Consider the following 17,707-nt stretch of genomic DNA (forward strand, 5'->3'; position numbering starts at 1 on the left):
TCGCGTAGATAAGTAGTATTCGAGTGAAAGTAAGATATTTGGTATTTTGATATATCACTCTTTTATATATTGATTGAATATAGACGAGATGAGGTTTTTTATATACTTTTGAACAATACTCACTCTTTATATATATTTATTGATTGAATATAGGCGAGGTGAGGTTTTTTATATACTTTTGAACAATACTCACATTGTAAACTGACATTTCAAATTAAGTTAAAGTCAACAAAATGTATTATTTCCATTTATCCCCGAAATTCTTGGCTTTAAAATCAAAACAAATAATTATTTTTTTATTATTTAAAAAAGAAAAATATTTTATTTTTTTCATTTCATTTCATTACAAAAAATATGTAAAAGAGCAATGCATTTCTTGTTTCTTTTTTTTTTTTCACCTGAGAAACAGGACTTAAGAGATAAATAGTCTTTTTTTCTCTTAGTTTTTTTTTCTCCGGTGACCGTCGCCGCACGGTTCACCGTCGACGGGAAAATTAGGGCTAATTTTTGGGAATTTCGAAAAAACGTTCTAATTTTCCAATTGAAAATTTTGATGATAGTGTTCATGAGTGTGTGTTGGTATTATTTGAATTCGTTTCGAAAAAAAATAATTTGAAATTAGGTCGAAATTTCAGGCGAATATATTGTTGATGATTTTGAGGAATTGTATTTGTGCCTAAGATATGATATTAGGTAGATTAGTGAAAAGAGGTTGGCTGATTTGGTTTCCATGTTGTATGACGATGGATGATAATAATCAAATTAGTTCTTTGGAAGATAGTATCATTCATCAATGCAAAAACGCCAATTCTCCAGCACAATTTGCCAACATTTCTCTTAAAACTGGTAATTTTTATGCGTCTTTTCCTCTCATCGTTCGTAGTGTAAGATTGTGTAATTTTGCTCTATTGGAAACAGCCTCGAAAAGGTATGGTCTCGAGACCTCACTTGTGGGATTACAGTAACTGGATATATTGTTGTTGTGTTACATTTTGCAATTTGTTATATGACTTCCTCTGATTTTTTCTGTGTTATATTATGGGAAATGTCTGAATTTACCTTGGAATATGGCAGTTTTGCTCTCCATTATAAGTCATTTGCGCGTTTGGCGTTGATAAATTATTGGACATTGACTTTAACTAACTCCGATTTTATAAGATTATACTGGATATGTTGTTGTTGTTCGACTTTAATGAGTTACAATGTGGAGTGGGTAGATTGTACATGTCAAACTACTTAGAGAAAAGTGTTCAAGTTTACCTTCTTCTATATGAAATATCGTAATTTTACTCTCGTTTAGACATCATTCATGCTCTTGTTGTTAACAAATTACCTGGGTCTCGAGTTTAATGAGCTCTAATGTGGAGTAGGTAGATTGTACATGTCAAAATACTTCAAGAAAAATGTCCAAATTTACCTTCTTCTATGTGAAGTATCATCATTTTACTTTCCTTTATACGTTATTCATGCTGTTGTTGTTAACAAACTATTGGCCCTTGACACTAACGAGTTCCAATGTGGAGTAGGCAGATAAATTCTATGTGTCAAAATACTTCAAGAAAAATGTCAAAATGTACCTTCTTCTATACTAATATATCGTAATTTTACTCTCCGTCATATGTCATTCATGCCCTTCGTTAACCAGTTCCAATGTGGAGTGGGTAGATTCTACGTGTCAAAATACTTCAAGAAAAAGGTCCAAAGTTACTCTTCTTCCTTTGATTATGATATGAAATTACCCTATGTTGGGGGCAAATTCGAGATGTAACTATTTGCTAACAACATGCATATGAATGATTAGTAAGTATAATAAGGGTAAATTCAGACATTCCGTAGAGTAGAGGAGTACTTTTATACTTTTCCCTTATATTATTGAGTTGATGGTCTTCCTTTTATGTTAACCCACAATTTGTTGTTCATTAGTTTTTTGGTTGAAACCTTGCAAATGACTAATGAACACTGTTCACTAATATTGCTTTCGATCAAGGCATTGAGTAATTGTTTGTTTTCTATTTGTGCAAAATATTCAGATAGCAGCAGAAGGAGATACATAGCTACAGAAATAGAAAAGTTTGGAAAAGGGAACATTTCAGCTCAAGCCTTCACGTTCCGTGAGTTGTGTCTTGCAACTCAAAACTTCGACTATGAATGTTTGCTTGGTTCAGGTGGTTTCGGGAAAGTGTACAAAGGCCACATTAAAAGCAAGAATATGGTACTCTCCCTTCATTTTGTTTGTTTGAAAATTGATAAGCTTTCTTCAACTCTAAAAGAAAACAAAGGGAAAATGATTTAACTATTGTTTTTTTCATGTTGCTTAGGCTGTTGCTGTGAAGCAACTTGACAGGAATGGTTTCCAAGGAACTAAAGAGTTTCTTGTGGAGGTCCTACTGTTGAGTCTTCTCCGTCACTCTAACCTTGTCAATTTGATAGGATACTGTTCAGACGGTGATCAGAGAATATTAGTCTACGAGCTCATGCCAAATGATTCTTTAGAAGGTCACCTTCTTGGTATGCATTCATAACCGACCATCTCCAAATTTCGTTAATTGAAGAACTCAAGTTCGAAACCCCTTGCCAGCGAAAGCAAGGGGTTTGCCTTCTGGGTCAAGCTCGTCGCACCGGGCTTGCCTAGTTTTACCTCTCCTATGTGGTTTGCGAGCTATTGCATAGGAGTTGGGGTTTTCCCCTGTGCGCACCCAAAGGGTAGCGGTTGCGGGTTTCCCTTGTCATCAAAATAAAAATAAAAATATGCATATCCAATAACTTGATTAATGAGTGTCATTCACAATAATATAATTTCCCATTGTTTGGCAGAACTTGGTCCAGATCAAAAGCCTCTTGATTGGTATACAAGGATGAAAATTGCAGCTGGAGCAGCAAGAGGACTTGCATACTTGCATGAAACGGCTAATCCTCCGGTGATTTATCGGGACTTTAAATCATCCAACATACTTTTAGATGAGAATTTTGATCCCAAGCTTTCTGATTTTGGACTTGCCAAGCTAGGACCAACAGGTGACAGGTCTCATGTGTCCACCAGGGTCATGGGAACCTATGGTTATTGTGCACCTGACTATGCTTGCACAGGTAAATTGACCGTTAAGTCCGATGTTTATAGCTTTGGTGTAGTCCTTCTAGAAATAATCACAGGAAGAAGAGTCATCGACAGCTCCAGACCCAGCGAAGAAAAGAACCTCATCAAGTGGGTAAGTTTCAAGAATTCAATGTCACTAAACTCCATCATTTCATTTTATATGACACGTTTTCCTTTCTAGTCTGTTAGTGCCAAAAGTGTCTCTTTGTTAAACTACGTGCCTAGCTGTTAGGAACCTTTCTTTATTTGACAAATTGATGGGCAGGCACGACCACTGATCAGCGATAAGAAGTTGCACTTAATTGCAGATCCATTGCTACGAGGGAACTACCCGAGGAAGGCATTGGATAAAGCTCTAACAGTTGCAGCAATGTGCCTGCAAGAGGACGCCAGTACGCGACCATTAATCAGTGAAGTAGTGACTGCTTTAGACTATATATTGAATATCAAGAAACACGACGATGGTCGTAAGGAGGAAACTGCAGATGATACTTATAAATCTCCACCTGCATTGCAAACTATTACAAGTCATGTCGATCGTATTTCAAGTAATAAACCCAAATGTGTTAGAGAAAGATACTAAATCCGTTTTCTGGGCACGAAACACTTGTATTTCTGAGTGTTTTTTCTGGGTTTTGTGTAGTGTTTGTCAGTATGAATGTCCATAGATTTCTTATATACAGGTCATCGAGTTACATTGATAATGTAAAAATTCTTTATTCAGTGTATAACTTAAATACTTAGGAAATCGGATCATTTACCACTTACTTGTATTGATCATCAAAGTACACTACGGTCATCTCCAGACCTCACTTGTGGGATTACAAGAGTATATTCTTGTTGTATTTTTGGAAAAAAGTTATGTGTTTGGATTAGATCTTGATAAAGTATATATTTATTTATTTGTAAGAAACCACACTTTTGGATTATTATTTACTCATTATTTCCCTTTATATTAAAGTTCAATAAATTCCCTAAAAACTATATCAATTTCAAAACCTCATATGAATAAACCCAGAACTTGATAAAACTAAATAAAACTTTTCAAAAAAAAATTGGCATACACTAGTGGCAATCTTGTGATATTGCTATGAATTATGTGCGATAATAATAGGGACTGTTTGGTTTAACGTATAAAACAAAATTATCTTAGTGCAAATTTCAACTTAAATAATATGTTGTTTGGTTGCCTTTTGCCTTTTACCTATAAACAATATATATGTATAAGTTATACATAAATTTATTTATTATTTTATCTTATAAATAATACGAGTATTAATAAAACAAAGATTAAAAACAACAAAATAATAAAATTTCCCCTCACATATTTTTTTAAAATTTCTCTTTTAAAACAACTTTATACGAGATAATCCCCTAATTTTCAAAACCAAACAACCCCTTAAAATTTTAAATGTATTCTAATAATTATACAATAATGAAAAACTTTAACAAAAAGTGATTAATAATCTAATATTTTTCCATAGCTCAAAATATATAATTAGTGAAACTGACTCGAGTGATAAAAAAAAGAAAAAGAAGAGCTAAAGGCCTTATTTTTGTTCAAGAAAAGGGTTTTAGTGGACTCCTCAGCTACTAAATACAGCAATACTCCTTTTTCTCTTCTATCTTTCTGTCTCTCTCAGTATACACAGTACTGATTGTCTTTGTTCTGTTCTTCTCCATCATCACTTGCAGACAAACAAGAAATTAAAACCCTTGTAAAACCCTAAAAAAAGATTCCAACTTTTACAGTTTCAACCCATATTACTCATTTTGTTTATTGTGTGGTTAAAATTTTTAAAAAATAAATATTTGTGAAGTTTATCAACACGGCCGCTCAGTCTTCCCTTTTGAGCTGCACTAGCAATAAGCTAGTTGGCAGAAGAAGTAGAGCTACTGCTGCTGTGGCTATGGCATTTTTGGGTCTTTCTGTTCAATCTTCCCCTTTTAAACCCACTTCTTATGTTTGGTTTTCTCCTCATTCTTTCTCTTCTCGCACTTTTTGGGCTTCTTCTGGTAAAGCCCTTCACAGGTTTGACTCTTCTCCTCACTAAAGTTCATTCTTTATACCTTATGTTATGTGATTATACTGTTGTTTTGATAAAGTTTCTATCTTTACACTTTTAACTTCTTGTTCTTCTGTTTTACTGATGTTTTGGGAGTTTTCCCTATGTGGGGTGCTTATCTTTTGTTTTATTTGGTTACTCCATGTCCCCTTTTGGATTTCAGGGTGAATAATACTATTTGGGTTTCTTGTCCTTTGTTATGTTTAAATGCTTACAGGAATGAGTTTTTGGTGTAGTTGGATTTTTGTGAAGGATTTTGATGATGTATCTGACTTTATAATTGGACTATTACTGGCATTAATATTTTTATAGCTAGTTTCTGTAAGGTGAGAGTGGAATTTGATACTCCATAGACACTTGGAATCAAGTGGAGTAATGCTTTTGTACACCCATAATACCTCTTTGCTGCTGAAGTTGTTAATTAACTAATTTAGTTGCTTAAAAGTACTATAGTAGATAGTCTCTGGTTCAATTCCAAGCAGAGGCGAAATCAACATTAGGTGATTTCTTCCCATTTGTCCAAGCCTAGGTGGACAAAGTTATGTAGTACCTGTGCTTATGGGTGGTAGCAGGTACGTCGCGGAATTAGTTGAGGTTCACGCAAGCTGGCCTAACACCATGGTTATAAAAAAAAGTACTATAGTAAGTAGTTGATAATACAGTTTGGACGAAGATGATGTGCAAGTCAATAATCAGTTTTCTAAGGGGTCGATTGGTACGAGGAATAAGGGATAATAATCTCGGGATATAATGCAGGAGGTTAGAAGTATTAATTAATTCCGGAATTAATTATCTCATCATTTGTGCTACGATGATGAGATAAGTTATCCCATAGATATGATGGGATATCGCAATCCGTGGGATAACTTTGTCTATCCCATCCGGGATCCCCCATACCAAACGACTCCTAAGAGAAATATCAGGTCCCAATGGAGAAAGATTCTAGTGCTGTTTCTTAACTTCTATTATAGGTGGGGCTCCTTCTTATTCTCGTTCTTTGTCTTGTCTTATAAGCTAGGGTGATAAAAATAAAAGAAGGATCCTTTCTGGCACGATCTTTGTATGATATCTTAAAATAAGAAAATGTATGCAGGAAAGAGCTAGAACAGCCCCGAAATCCCTTGTGATTACCGTGGAGGGTGTCAATTTTGTGTTTATTATGGGAATTTGGAACGTATTGGTGATCACGAAATATCATCTAATCTCTTTTTGAAAAGAATGCCATTTGTTTTCTTCAAAGAGGAGGAATTTATTCTTCTTTATCCAGTACTGTAATGCTGATATTATTCCAGTTAGATATCTGTGAAGAGTTTTTGACCATGTATGATCTGATGAATGGGGAGAGAATTGAAAGCATAATGCCAGCTATTTAATGTAGGTTGTGAAGTCCCAGTTTATAGCTAATTGATTTAACCTCTCATTATTTTCCGATTACAAATTGAATATCATTTGCAGGGGGGAAGATTGCAAAACTCGGAGTATAGAAAATGCATCTTCCAGCTTAGCTGTGCTTGGCGATCCCATTAAACAAATATCAAGTCATGAAAGGAAGTTATTCTCTAGTGGATTACAACAGAAAATTGAAGAAGACAGTATTTACGGATGGAATGCTGAAATTGATGCTATTAAAGCTCTTAAAGCAAAAAGCGCCTATAATAGTTTTAAAAAGATTTCAGCGGCAAATTGCAGTGTTAGCGCCTCCACAAATCGGAAGGTGAAAGATGAAAATTTTGATGTTCCAATTGAAGTCAATACGAGAATGATGCGTGAGCGTGTCACCTCTAGCTATTCTGCTACAACCTGTATTTCAGGAAGCAGCTTATCTTCAAAAAGCAAACCACCTTATAACCCTAATAGAGGAGAGAAGAAAGACGTTGGAAACTGGAGAGAGTATAAAAACCATTTGCCTCAACTATCTGTAGGTATCAACCATTCAAGAAACAATGAAGTCACATCAATAAATAAGGTTGATGGTCCTAATGTATCTCATTACAAACCATTGTCAAAAGGTTCCCTTCTTAATGGGCAATTGTCGAGCAAAATTATGGAAGCCAAATTGGAAAAAGCAAATAAACTTTGGGAGGGTAATCCATCTAATCAAATAAGAGACAGTGTGAATGGGACTGATACCAAGGTGGTTACTGTCAAAGCAAAAAGTGTTATCCAGGAGCAAGCAACTAATAAAAGGGAAAAGAATGCAATTAAATCCGTGGCAACTGATTTTGTGAATGGGACTGAGACTAAGATTGTCAGTGATGAAGGAACAGGTTTAGGTCAGATTACCCTCCGTGAGAGGCTGGGTGCAATGTATGAAAAAGTGCATATAGTTGACAATTTATCAGCAGCCAAGGAAGTTGTCAGCAAACTTACAAGTCAGTACAAGCATCTCGTCCATGCATGTGATACAGAGGCATGTCTATGTTAATTTTGTTTGGTTTTTGTGATTTATTGGGAATCTGTGATTTCCATGCACATGGAGAATTCTTCATTTGCTATTACATTTGTTGTCCAGCCACTTTAGAACTTATTTACCCTTTTTGATCATTCATACATAGGTAGCGAATATTGATGTTAAGCAGCAAACACCTGTTGATCATGGAGAAGTTATATGCTTCAGTATTTATTCTGGACCAGAGGCTGATTTTGGTGATGGGAAATCTTGTATCTGGGTAGATGTTCTTGATGGAGGTGGCAAGGACCTATTAGTCGAATTTGCTCCGTTTTTCCAAGACCCATCCATCAGAAAGGTAGCCCTTTTATTTTGTCAAAAAAGAAAGGTAGCCCTTTTATTATGTATCTTTATTTGGGTGATTGACTGATTGTTGGTCCTCTAAATGTCTTTTTCGTGGCTGTCTATTGAAGATCTTTGTTCATGGCTTGTTTCACCTAAAGTCACTTCCCGCATATCATACCATTAACATACAAATTATAATATGCAGTTGTTTATCTGTAGGTCTGGCACAATTATAGCTTCGACAAGCACGTCATAGAAAATTATGGGTTTAAAGTATCTGGTTTTCATGCTGACACGATGCACATGGCACGACTTTGGGATTCCTCTAGACGAATTTTGGGTGGTTATTCATTAGAGGCACTAACAGGTGATTCTCATGTCATGTGTGATGCTAGACTGGTCCATGCTGAAAGGCTGTTCCATGATGAAGGTCTGTTTGGTAAAATATCTATGAAAACTATCTTTGGTCGGAAAAAGCTGAAGAAAGATGGAACTGAGGGTAAAGTAACCATGATTCCTTCTGTCGAAGAGTTGCAAAGGACTGAACGAGAATTGTGGATTTGTTATTCTGCATTAGACTCCATCAGCACATTGATGCTTTATGAGAGCTTGAAGAAAAAACTATCTAAACGGATCTGGACATTCGATGGAGTTCGTAAAGGATCCATGTATGAATTTTATGAGAAATACTGGCGTCCATTTGGTGAGCTTCTAGTTCAAATGGAAACTGAGGGTGTGCTGGTTGACCGTGCCTATCTTGCTGAGATTGAGAAAGTGGCTAAAGCTGAGCAGCTGGTTGCTGTGAATAGATTTCGTAACTGGGCAGCTAAGTACTGTGCTGATGCAAAGTACATGAATGTTGGAAGTGACACACAGTTGCGTCAGCTGTTTTTTGGTGGCATCCAGAATAGGTATAAAGCTTTCAAAAAGTACTTTCTTGCAGAGCAACTTAATCAAAAGTGTTTTTGTGTGTCAAATAACTTGCATTTTACAACACATTTCTCGTTCATCTGATACTGGTTGCCAAATAGCATCCCCCTCTGTAATCTTACACCAATGTGGATATTATTGATTTTTGCTGTATGCAAGTCATCCATGGTGGAGTAGCTGTCCTTGGCAAATCCAAATGCAAGGCCAGACGGGAATAAAATATGTATAGAAGGTGTAGTCACCACATGAAGAACACAGGCCATAATGCAGTCATGCTTTTGCTGATTTAACATTATCCCACCATATAACTGTTATTTAATAAAGTTAGGTTTAATTGCTTATCTAAGATACATGAGAGGTGCGAAATATATATATTGCCAATACTCAAGGCTTCACAAAAGTGGAGGGAGTTGAGGAGTCAAGTATAGTGCCTAAATCACTACACCAAAAAACCAAGAAGTACAAACATCTATATTTATATCTCTGTGTTGCTTCTATGCAGATTTCACCTGTGCGAGAGGTGATGGCATGCTTGTGCATGAGATTCAACTTTCGATGATCTATGTTCTTACTGCAGTCCAAAAGTATTAATTTGCAGATGCCATTTATACGGCTACATTGAAATCCAGTTTACTTCTGGAGTTTTGCAGTTGCAATATTTTACCCCACTATATAAATTTTAACACCCTAGAATGAGGAGACAGTTCACCTAGAATGGTAGCGCCATTTCAGTCCAGATGATAGGATATGGGAAATGTCACTCTACCTAATCTGTCCTTCATGCTTTTAATCTCAATGATATTTTTTCTTTGTGCTGTGCATCTGAAAGTTGTTGTGTCAAGATGTGTGCTCAGATCAATGGTTGTTGCTGAAATATTTGTTGGTGACATACTAACATTGACTCTTTTCGCGTACCAGCAATGAGAGGAAATACTACCTCTGTCCAGCATCCCATAATTAGAGTCCCTTTTCGAAGGCGTTGGCAAATTTTGGTAGTCCCATAAGTAGGGTCTAGGGAGGGTGGAGGGTAGAGTGTACACAAACATAGGTTAATTCATTGTCTTAAAATAGAATTTATAGTTTTATAAGCTACACAAAAGATACTAGAGGTTGCAATTTTTTTTCATTCCAAAATGCTATGCATCTTAATGATTTAGTCAAATTGTTCCGTCCTTTGGGTCTGAAGTAAAAAGGGATTATAAATTTGGGACGAAGGGAGTACAACATTTTTCATTGCCTGTATGGACCAATAAAATTATGAAACTGTTGTTAGCTTCCAAGTGAGAAGATGAGTATTTTCCAACTCTGACCAGTATAGACAAGTTCCCTGGCTTCAATTGAAGATATCTCCTTAGGGAGTGCTATATTTTCTCTTTTACAATTTCACGTTGAGTAATGGCAGCATATAATGTCTTTAGTTTCTTTTTTTCCTTCAGATTGTTTCATGCTTATTCAGTCTATAAATACCTCTCATTTGATGTTCTTGATCTTCCCAAAAATAATTGCTTTACAGAAGGAACGTTGATGAGAGTCTACCAAATGAGAAAGAATTCAAAGTTCCAAATGTTGATAAAGTAATTGAAGAAGGAAAGAAGGCTCCCACCAAATTTCGTAAAATCCATCTACATAGGATTTGTGATCCTATCAACACTGAGATTTTCACTGCCAGTGGTTGGCCTTCTGTTAGTGGAGATGCTTTGAAGGCTCTCGCTGGCAAAGTTTCTGCAGACTTTGATATTTTTGATGAAGTGGATGGCAATGCTGAGGAAGTTCCTGAAACAAGCGTTAATGAAGCTTTAACTACAAATAACGAAGCTCTCAGTCAAAACCCAGAAATTTCAGCTTATGGAACAGCCTACCACGCCTTTGGAGGTGGGCAGAAAGGAATTGAGGCTTGCCATGCCATTGCAGCCTTATGTGAAGTTTGCTCCATAGACTCTTTAATATCCAACTTTATCCTCCCCTTGCAGGCAAGTTGCTTTGTGTTTTGTTCTGTGATGTAGTATATAATCTTTCCTCATGGAACAAGCTAAGAAGTTCAGGGCAAGTTTTACTTGGCTGTCAAATTTGTTAGTTAATCCGCTACCATGTATTTGTTTTTACTTCTACTTTTATTTGGTATGATTGTGGCATGTGATGAGTTTAAATGGAGAAGCGTGGTCAGTGAGGATTCATATAGGTGACCCCAACACTTGTTTGAGACTGATGCATGGTTGTTGTTTGTTGTTGCACTAAGTTTGCGCGGGGTCCTGGGATATTTAAAGGAGAGAGAAACTAATCCTCAACTGATTGTTCAAAATAATTTTTCTACTAACGTAATAGTATGTGAGAATGATATTTCCTGAAGTTACATGATGAGACATTAAGAATAGTTATTGTGTTCCCTCTCTCATTTATGAATAACTGAAATTATGTACCTCGTCTGCGGAAGCTTTTCCCAGTATTTGTAAAATTACTCATCAATTATGTATTTCTGAGAAATTTTTTTGCCTCAGGTGCAGTTTGTTTGAGCGACAAAAACTACCCTGACCTAGTTATTCACGGCTCACTGTTTAATCAGGCCTTAGTATGGATTGTTGTTGTTGCCTCACCACTGTTTCAAGGAGTTTAGGTGTTCACAATCGTTGAATGAGGGTTTTCTATAGGACAGGTTACTCAAGAGCTTTCTTTGGACTCTTGATTGTGATAGGTTAGCAAGGGATTGGAGATGGAAGTAGCCAACAAGGTGTTTGGTTGAGGGTGGAATGTAGAGTAGCCATAACACCATGGAAGATGGTTTTGAGGCAAACTGAGTTATATCTTTCCATGCCGTCATGGTTTTTTCCAAAATTGATGTCTTGACTAATTTGTTCTCTAAAAGCATTTCTCTTTCTATCTCAGGGTCATGATGTGTCAGGTGAAAATGGGCGGATTCATTGCTCCCTGAATATTAATACTGAAACTGGGCGCTTGTCTGCAAGGAGACCAAATTTACAGGTTTATTTCCTTCACTGACTTCTTGATTGTCATGCATTTTGATTCCCAAATATGCAACCAGCTACTGGTTTATCTTGTTTTAGGTGTTGACCACTTTTCAAGTTTTGATATAAACCCTATAAATTTACTAAAATGTTGTAAATGTTCTCCTTTATCATTAATTGGGCTCATGCTGTATTGCATGGCTCAGGTAAAGAGAAATCAAGTAATAACTTCAATGGTCATCGGTCATCACTTGTGTTCCATTACTTTACTAGAATGTTGTTTCAATGTTTATTTCTTTGCAATACAGAACCAGCCTGCTCTGGAGAAAGATAGGTATAAAATTCGCCAAGGGTTTGTAGCTGCAGAGGGGAATTCCTTGATTGTGGCTGACTATGGGCAGGTATCTAGCTGCTTACTGGTTATAATAGTTGGTATTTCTTGAATTGCTTGCAAAAAACTAACAATTTTCTCAAAATTAGTTGGAACTAAGGATTCTTGCACATCTTGCCAACTGTAAGAGCATGTTGGGTGCATTCAAAGCTGGTGGAGACTTCCATTCAAGGACTGCTATGAATATGTATCCTCACATCCGTGAAGCCGTTGAAAAAGGGCAGGTACTTCTTGAGTGGCATCCTGAACCAGGTGAAGACAAACCACCAGTTCCTCTGCTAAAGGTAACTGCAAACACTTATTGTGGATGGTGAAACTTTCCTATTAATATGCAGAAGACAGGAGATTGTCGGATATAGTATTATACACCTGGTCAGCTACTTCCATGAGGGGAAATTCCATGAACAAGAAATTTAGTGCAAGAAGTATGATTAAGTGGGATTTTAATGCAGTATAATACAAATTCCTTTTCAGGATGCTTTTGGCTCTGAAAGAAGGAAGGCAAAGATGCTCAATTTTTCAATTGCGTACGGAAAAACTACAATTGGACTCTCACGCGATTGGAAGGTACTTCAGCATCTTTGAGACAGTTTTTTATATTTTTTTTGTGTATCTGACAATATCTATTTAATTACCTTGATTTTTATACATATAGTTTTTTAGGTCTGTATGAGCTGAATAAATACTATTTCATACTCAGGTATCTGTAAAGGAAGCAAAGGAAACAGTTGAACGTTGGTATAGTGATAGAAAAGAAGTGTCAGATTGGCAGGAACAACGCAGATTTGAAGCACGCGAGTTTGGACGTGTTCACACACTTCTAGGACGAGCACGCTGGTTTCCGTCAGTAAAAAATGCAACTGGATCCGTAAAAGGCCACATAGAACGAGCTGCTATCAATACTCCAGTGCAGGTCCATCTTAATACACCTTCACCCGCTCTCTTTTTTTCTTTTTGATAAGTTGTCTGCGCATGTATGTCCCCATGTACGCCATGCTGACTTCTGAAGTTTTTGACAGGGAAGTGCTGCAGATGTCGCTATGTGCGCCATGTTAGAGATATCAAAGAATGCACGACTAAAGGAGCTTGGATGGAAATTGCTTTTACAGGTTTACCTTCCGTTGTCCTTTACTGGATTCATCTCATTTAGGAAAAGAAAAAACAAACAATAACAGAAAAAACTGTATTCTTCTATCTTTTATGTGTTGGTACATCTCTCGATAACTCTCTCTCTGTAGGCTTCACCTACAACTTTCGAGCTCACCCCTCAAGTTTAACCTCATGTTAAGTTTGGTCAGATGCCTCAATTACTGTTAATTCGGGTGATAAGTGTTGGACTTTTACCATTTGTTGTGCTTAACTGCAGACAAAAAGATTATAGCCAGAATTTTCATGAATATTTACTATGAGAAAGATTGTTTTTTCATGCAATAGAAAGGGCACGACACATTTAGAATTTTATGTTTGCATAGCTTATAATTATTTGTTGTATGCGCCTTGCAGTACCAGTTAATTGTGTGCGTCATTTGACACTGTACTTAACTGTTCGTCTTGGAACAGGTTCATGATGAAGTTATTTTGGAAGGACCGGAAGAATCTGAAAAAGAAGCCATGGCAATAGTGGTTCACTGCATGTCCAATCCTTTTAATGGGAAAAATATTCTCAGAGTAGGCTTATCTGTCGATGCTAAATGTGCTAAAAACTGGTATTCTGCCAAGTAGATGGTGGATTTCATCGACAAAAATACGCGAACTTATATCAACTCGGCTCCATTCCCTGCATTTATTTTGTGCTATGAAATGTATAGAGTTTAATCTAACCCAGTCCCTGTGTGTCACAGCAAACGGATGATTCTCGCGACCATCAAACTATAACTGCCTTCCTCCCCTCCCCCTTTTTGTGTCATGTAACCTGCTGCTGTTACTCTTATTTTTCAACAGGTATAGATTAGCCTAAGCCTGTAGAGACCTTAATTTGTGTAAATGTAACATATTTTCTTTTTTTGTGTGTTTTTGGTTGAGTAAGTTGTATGTAGTCTTGGTTTTCGTATCAAAATCTTTGTAAAATTGCACCTTACCATTCTGATGATGTCTTCCCCATCCTATCTGTGCAGGTGTGTATTTACTACTTCGATTATCATATTATTAATTGTAGTTATTGTTCAAAATGCTTTGTTATGCTTTCACTTTCATATATTCTTTTTCTGGACTATTTTTTCTTGAGCGGAAGGTCTATCATAAACAATCTCTCTACCTCTAAGGTAGAAGTGAGATTTGTGTACATTTACCTATATAGTAAATGAATCTAAGTGTATGTTGGAACCTCAAAAGGTAAACCTTTTTTAGGATTCTTTGATTCATTAACAAGTAATATTATATAATAATGTGGGACTATATCACGGAAATTATATAACAATGAAATTATTTAGCAAATAATAGGAATTAGTGGAGGACCAAACACTAATGATATTTCAAAGTTAATTACTTTTGTAAGTGGACATTAGTTTATTCAATATATTATGCATTTGGTGGAGAATTTTTGGATTATGCACAACATTGTATCTATCTATGTATTTCATCTTGAGCATACTTTTGCTAGATTTTACTTATTAAAAGAGACCGTAGACGTTTTGAACGTTCAAACTCCAAGAAATAGTGAAATTTCATGAATGAATTTATGAAGTTCAAATCATTATCACTTTAAATTATAAGAACAATTTACTCCAAGAATGATGTGTAAAGTTCGAATATAAGAACAATTTACTTGAAGAAGGATCGGTGCAGTTAAAATTGATAAAAGGCTAAAATTTACTAATTTAACAACCAAAAAAGTAGTTCTTCCCCACATCTGAGGCAACAAAAGGTGTGGGTGGGGCCCAACAACAAAAGTTTTACAAATTATTGATGAATCATGTAACACAATATGCTTTTCTGCAGAGTGACACAAAGGGCATTGAATATTTGCTGTCAAACCCCCTCCATTGACAGAGGGGATTTGCTCATCTTTATTAGGTAAACCTTTTTTCAGGGCTCCAATGGCAGCTTTTTTTTTCTTTGTTATTTCATTGGGTTTCAGTCCAAGATAATACTATCTGTTCTATTGACTTGTCAAAGTTTCAATCTTTGTGGTGTTTTCACATATTTTGTTTGAGCTGCTTCTTATGATTATTGAGTATTAGCTATATGGGATTTATGGGTCTTATTGCCCTTGTCAAGTTGATGCATAGATTGAAAACTTGGAGGACTTTTTATGTTTAGGAGGATTCAACTTGTCTTTGCATTTTCAAGAATTTGTTAACTGAGGGTCAAGACAGTTAGGCTTTTCAGTTTTCCCTTTGTGATGTTGGGTTTGATTAGGTAATGTGTTTGGTGTTCCATCCTAGAATTCCTCCGTCTTTAACTAGAGGTCTTTGCTATGTTGACTTGCCAAAAGTTTCAATCTTTGTGGTGTTTTCAAATGTTCAGCTTCTTCTTGTGATTCTTGAGTAGGAGTATTAGTTATATGGGATTTATGGGTCTATGAAACTTGTCAAGTTGATGCATAGATTGAAAACTTGGAGGACTTTTTCTGTTTAGGAGGATAAAAGAACTCCTAATTTCAAGGTTCATTTTGCATTTTCAAGAATTTGTTAAGGGATGGTTGGTCAGGAGAAAGAACTCTTTCTGTTTAGCATGATAGTTCTTTGTTTTCCCTTTGTGATGTTGAATTTGATTAACATGTTTGATGTTCCATCCGAGGGTTGTGGTGGAATGGGAAGGATCCCTCCACCCTTAAGCAGAAGTCTTGGGTTCGAGTCCTAGGGGATGATTCCCCTTTAAAAGGGCCTTATGCAGCGAGAATCCAGATTAGTCAGACCAAACATGTACATGACACCGGGTGGAAAACCGAAAAAATGTTTTATGTTCCATCTTTTAGACATGTCTAGTCTGTTTCAATCTTTTTTTCTTTTTCTTTTTCTTTTTCTGTTTCAATCTTAAGAATTGGTATAACTGGTAAACCATGTAGATGTTTCTCCCAGTTGTATACCCCTTAACAAAAATGTCCAGTATGACTCCCTTTGGCATTTGATCTTTTATAATCTGATAGAATATTTACTGGAATATGTCGACCAGTGAGCTTTATTTTCTCTTATATATGGTTTTCAGGTCCTTATTATGCAGCTTTCTAGGTTCTCGTTACAATTATAGATATTTCTGTGTTTATGTGTTTATTCCTGATAAATTTAGGATATTGGCATTTATGTGACTGTGCTCTTAGCTCTTTTGCTGTGCTCTTCCTTGATTGACCAGATTTTTTGTCCATATATATAAGCTCATGTCAACCATGATTGTATGAAGAGTTAGATTTTGTTTGAACTCATCTCATCACAGTTGGACTTATGCACGTATTGGTTGTTATTTCACAGGTTTATCTAAATATCTGGTAGAGCAACCTCAGAATATTTGGAGAGAATTATGGTTCAGACATTAGAGTCTATAAGGGGTGGTGGAGGTTCGATTAAAGTTGGAACAACTGGTACAATCAGTGCCCTCATGTCAAGAGAATTAGATTCAAAACCATCTGCTTCTACGACATCTGTATCACGTAGGTATAGGTCTCCTACTGTTTGTTCATTTGCTGCTGGTGATGCAACCAGTCCTAAAAGAACAAAGCCAAGAACATCAATCGATAAAGCTAGCTGCAGCTGGGCATCTGAAGATCATAAAAATGACTCCGAGATAGTCAGGAAGGCGAAGCAGTACTACAATTGTAGAACTCCTCAAATTCCTATGCTAAAATCAGAAAACATTTCAGTAGATGGAACTCCTATTAGGAAGAAACCTGATAGAAAGGGACTGGCGTTAGTGGAAATCGTGGACATAAAATGTGGTAGTTCGGGAAAAACACATGCAAACCTTATGAAGAATAGTCTGAAGAAGAATAGCTTCTCAAAACTTTCTGAGAGCCCTGTCTAGGCATGTGAACCTTGTAAGTGGATCAAGAAATTGCTTTTGGGCGGATCATATTCTTGCAACTTCCACCACAGAACAGATGCTGATTATGAGCTTACTGCTCCCATTCTTTATTTGTTTTATGACCAACGAAACAATCCAAGCTTTTGTCTCGAGTAACTGCTAGGTGAAGGCCTATCTGCAAGTTGCCAAAGGTTGCTACACAGATAATCTTGATGGTCTATTTTCCAGCTTACTAAAGTTAACAATTTCTTGCAAGACGAGGCATCCAATTGTGCCTCTGTTGCCTATTCAACTGTAGAAATTCTTGCAGTCATCTTCTTAGCAACAGTAAATCATAAGCTGTTATGTCCTGTGTAATGTTTGAAGAGATGTCGTCCTGCCTGACATGAGAATTGGTCAGTTAGGTTCAAATTCAAAGTGCTTTTACGCGAATTCTTTACCATATCTTCTCAATGTAATCAACTGGAAAGTAATGTAATGGATAATTGAGCAGCCTGGCATTCACCTTATACATGTGTTGTTAATAAAGTTGCTCAACTTTTAACTGCATCTGCATTCAGTTAACTTCATTTCAAC

At 36.3% G+C, this 17,707-nt stretch overlaps 3 protein-coding genes across 3 annotated transcripts; all 3 read left to right on the plus strand.

The window, feature by feature from the left end:
- The first annotated feature begins 383 nt into the window (after window positions 1-383).
- LOC125807704 (probable serine/threonine-protein kinase PBL23) lies at window positions 384-3,819 on the plus strand. Its single transcript, XM_049487437.1, has 5 exons — window positions 384-846; window positions 2,031-2,212; window positions 2,319-2,508; window positions 2,815-3,206; window positions 3,360-3,819. Exons 1-5 carry the CDS (start codon window positions 684-686, stop codon window positions 3,675-3,677), a joined length of 1,245 nt encoding a protein of 414 aa, XP_049343394.1. The 5' UTR covers window positions 384-683; the 3' UTR covers window positions 3,678-3,819.
- Window positions 3,820-4,711: 892 nt separating this feature from the next.
- Window positions 4,712-14,333, plus strand: LOC125807608 (DNA polymerase I B, chloroplastic/mitochondrial-like). Its single transcript, XM_049487348.1, has 12 exons — window positions 4,712-5,126; window positions 6,616-7,574; window positions 7,720-7,907; window positions 8,114-8,805; window positions 10,338-10,794; window positions 11,705-11,800; window positions 12,093-12,185; window positions 12,265-12,459; window positions 12,650-12,742; window positions 12,876-13,088; window positions 13,195-13,284; window positions 13,736-14,333. Exons 1-12 carry the CDS (start codon window positions 5,005-5,007, stop codon window positions 13,895-13,897), a joined length of 3,360 nt encoding a protein of 1,119 aa, XP_049343305.1. The 5' UTR covers window positions 4,712-5,004; the 3' UTR covers window positions 13,898-14,333.
- Window positions 14,334-16,525: 2,192 nt separating this feature from the next.
- On the plus strand, window positions 16,526-17,168 carry LOC125807750 (uncharacterized). Its single transcript, XM_049487492.1, has one exon. The coding sequence runs from the start codon at window positions 16,631-16,633 to the stop codon at window positions 17,129-17,131; it is 501 nt and encodes a 166-aa protein (XP_049343449.1). The 5' UTR covers window positions 16,526-16,630; the 3' UTR covers window positions 17,132-17,168.
- Window positions 17,169-17,707: the final 539 nt, after the last annotated feature.

The sequence above is a fragment of the Solanum verrucosum genome, unplaced genomic scaffold (genome assembly GCF_900185275.1).
Source record: "Solanum verrucosum unplaced genomic scaffold, falcon-dt-bn FXZP01000277.1, whole genome shotgun sequence".
Taxonomy (NCBI): Eukaryota; Viridiplantae; Streptophyta; class Magnoliopsida; order Solanales; family Solanaceae; genus Solanum; species Solanum verrucosum.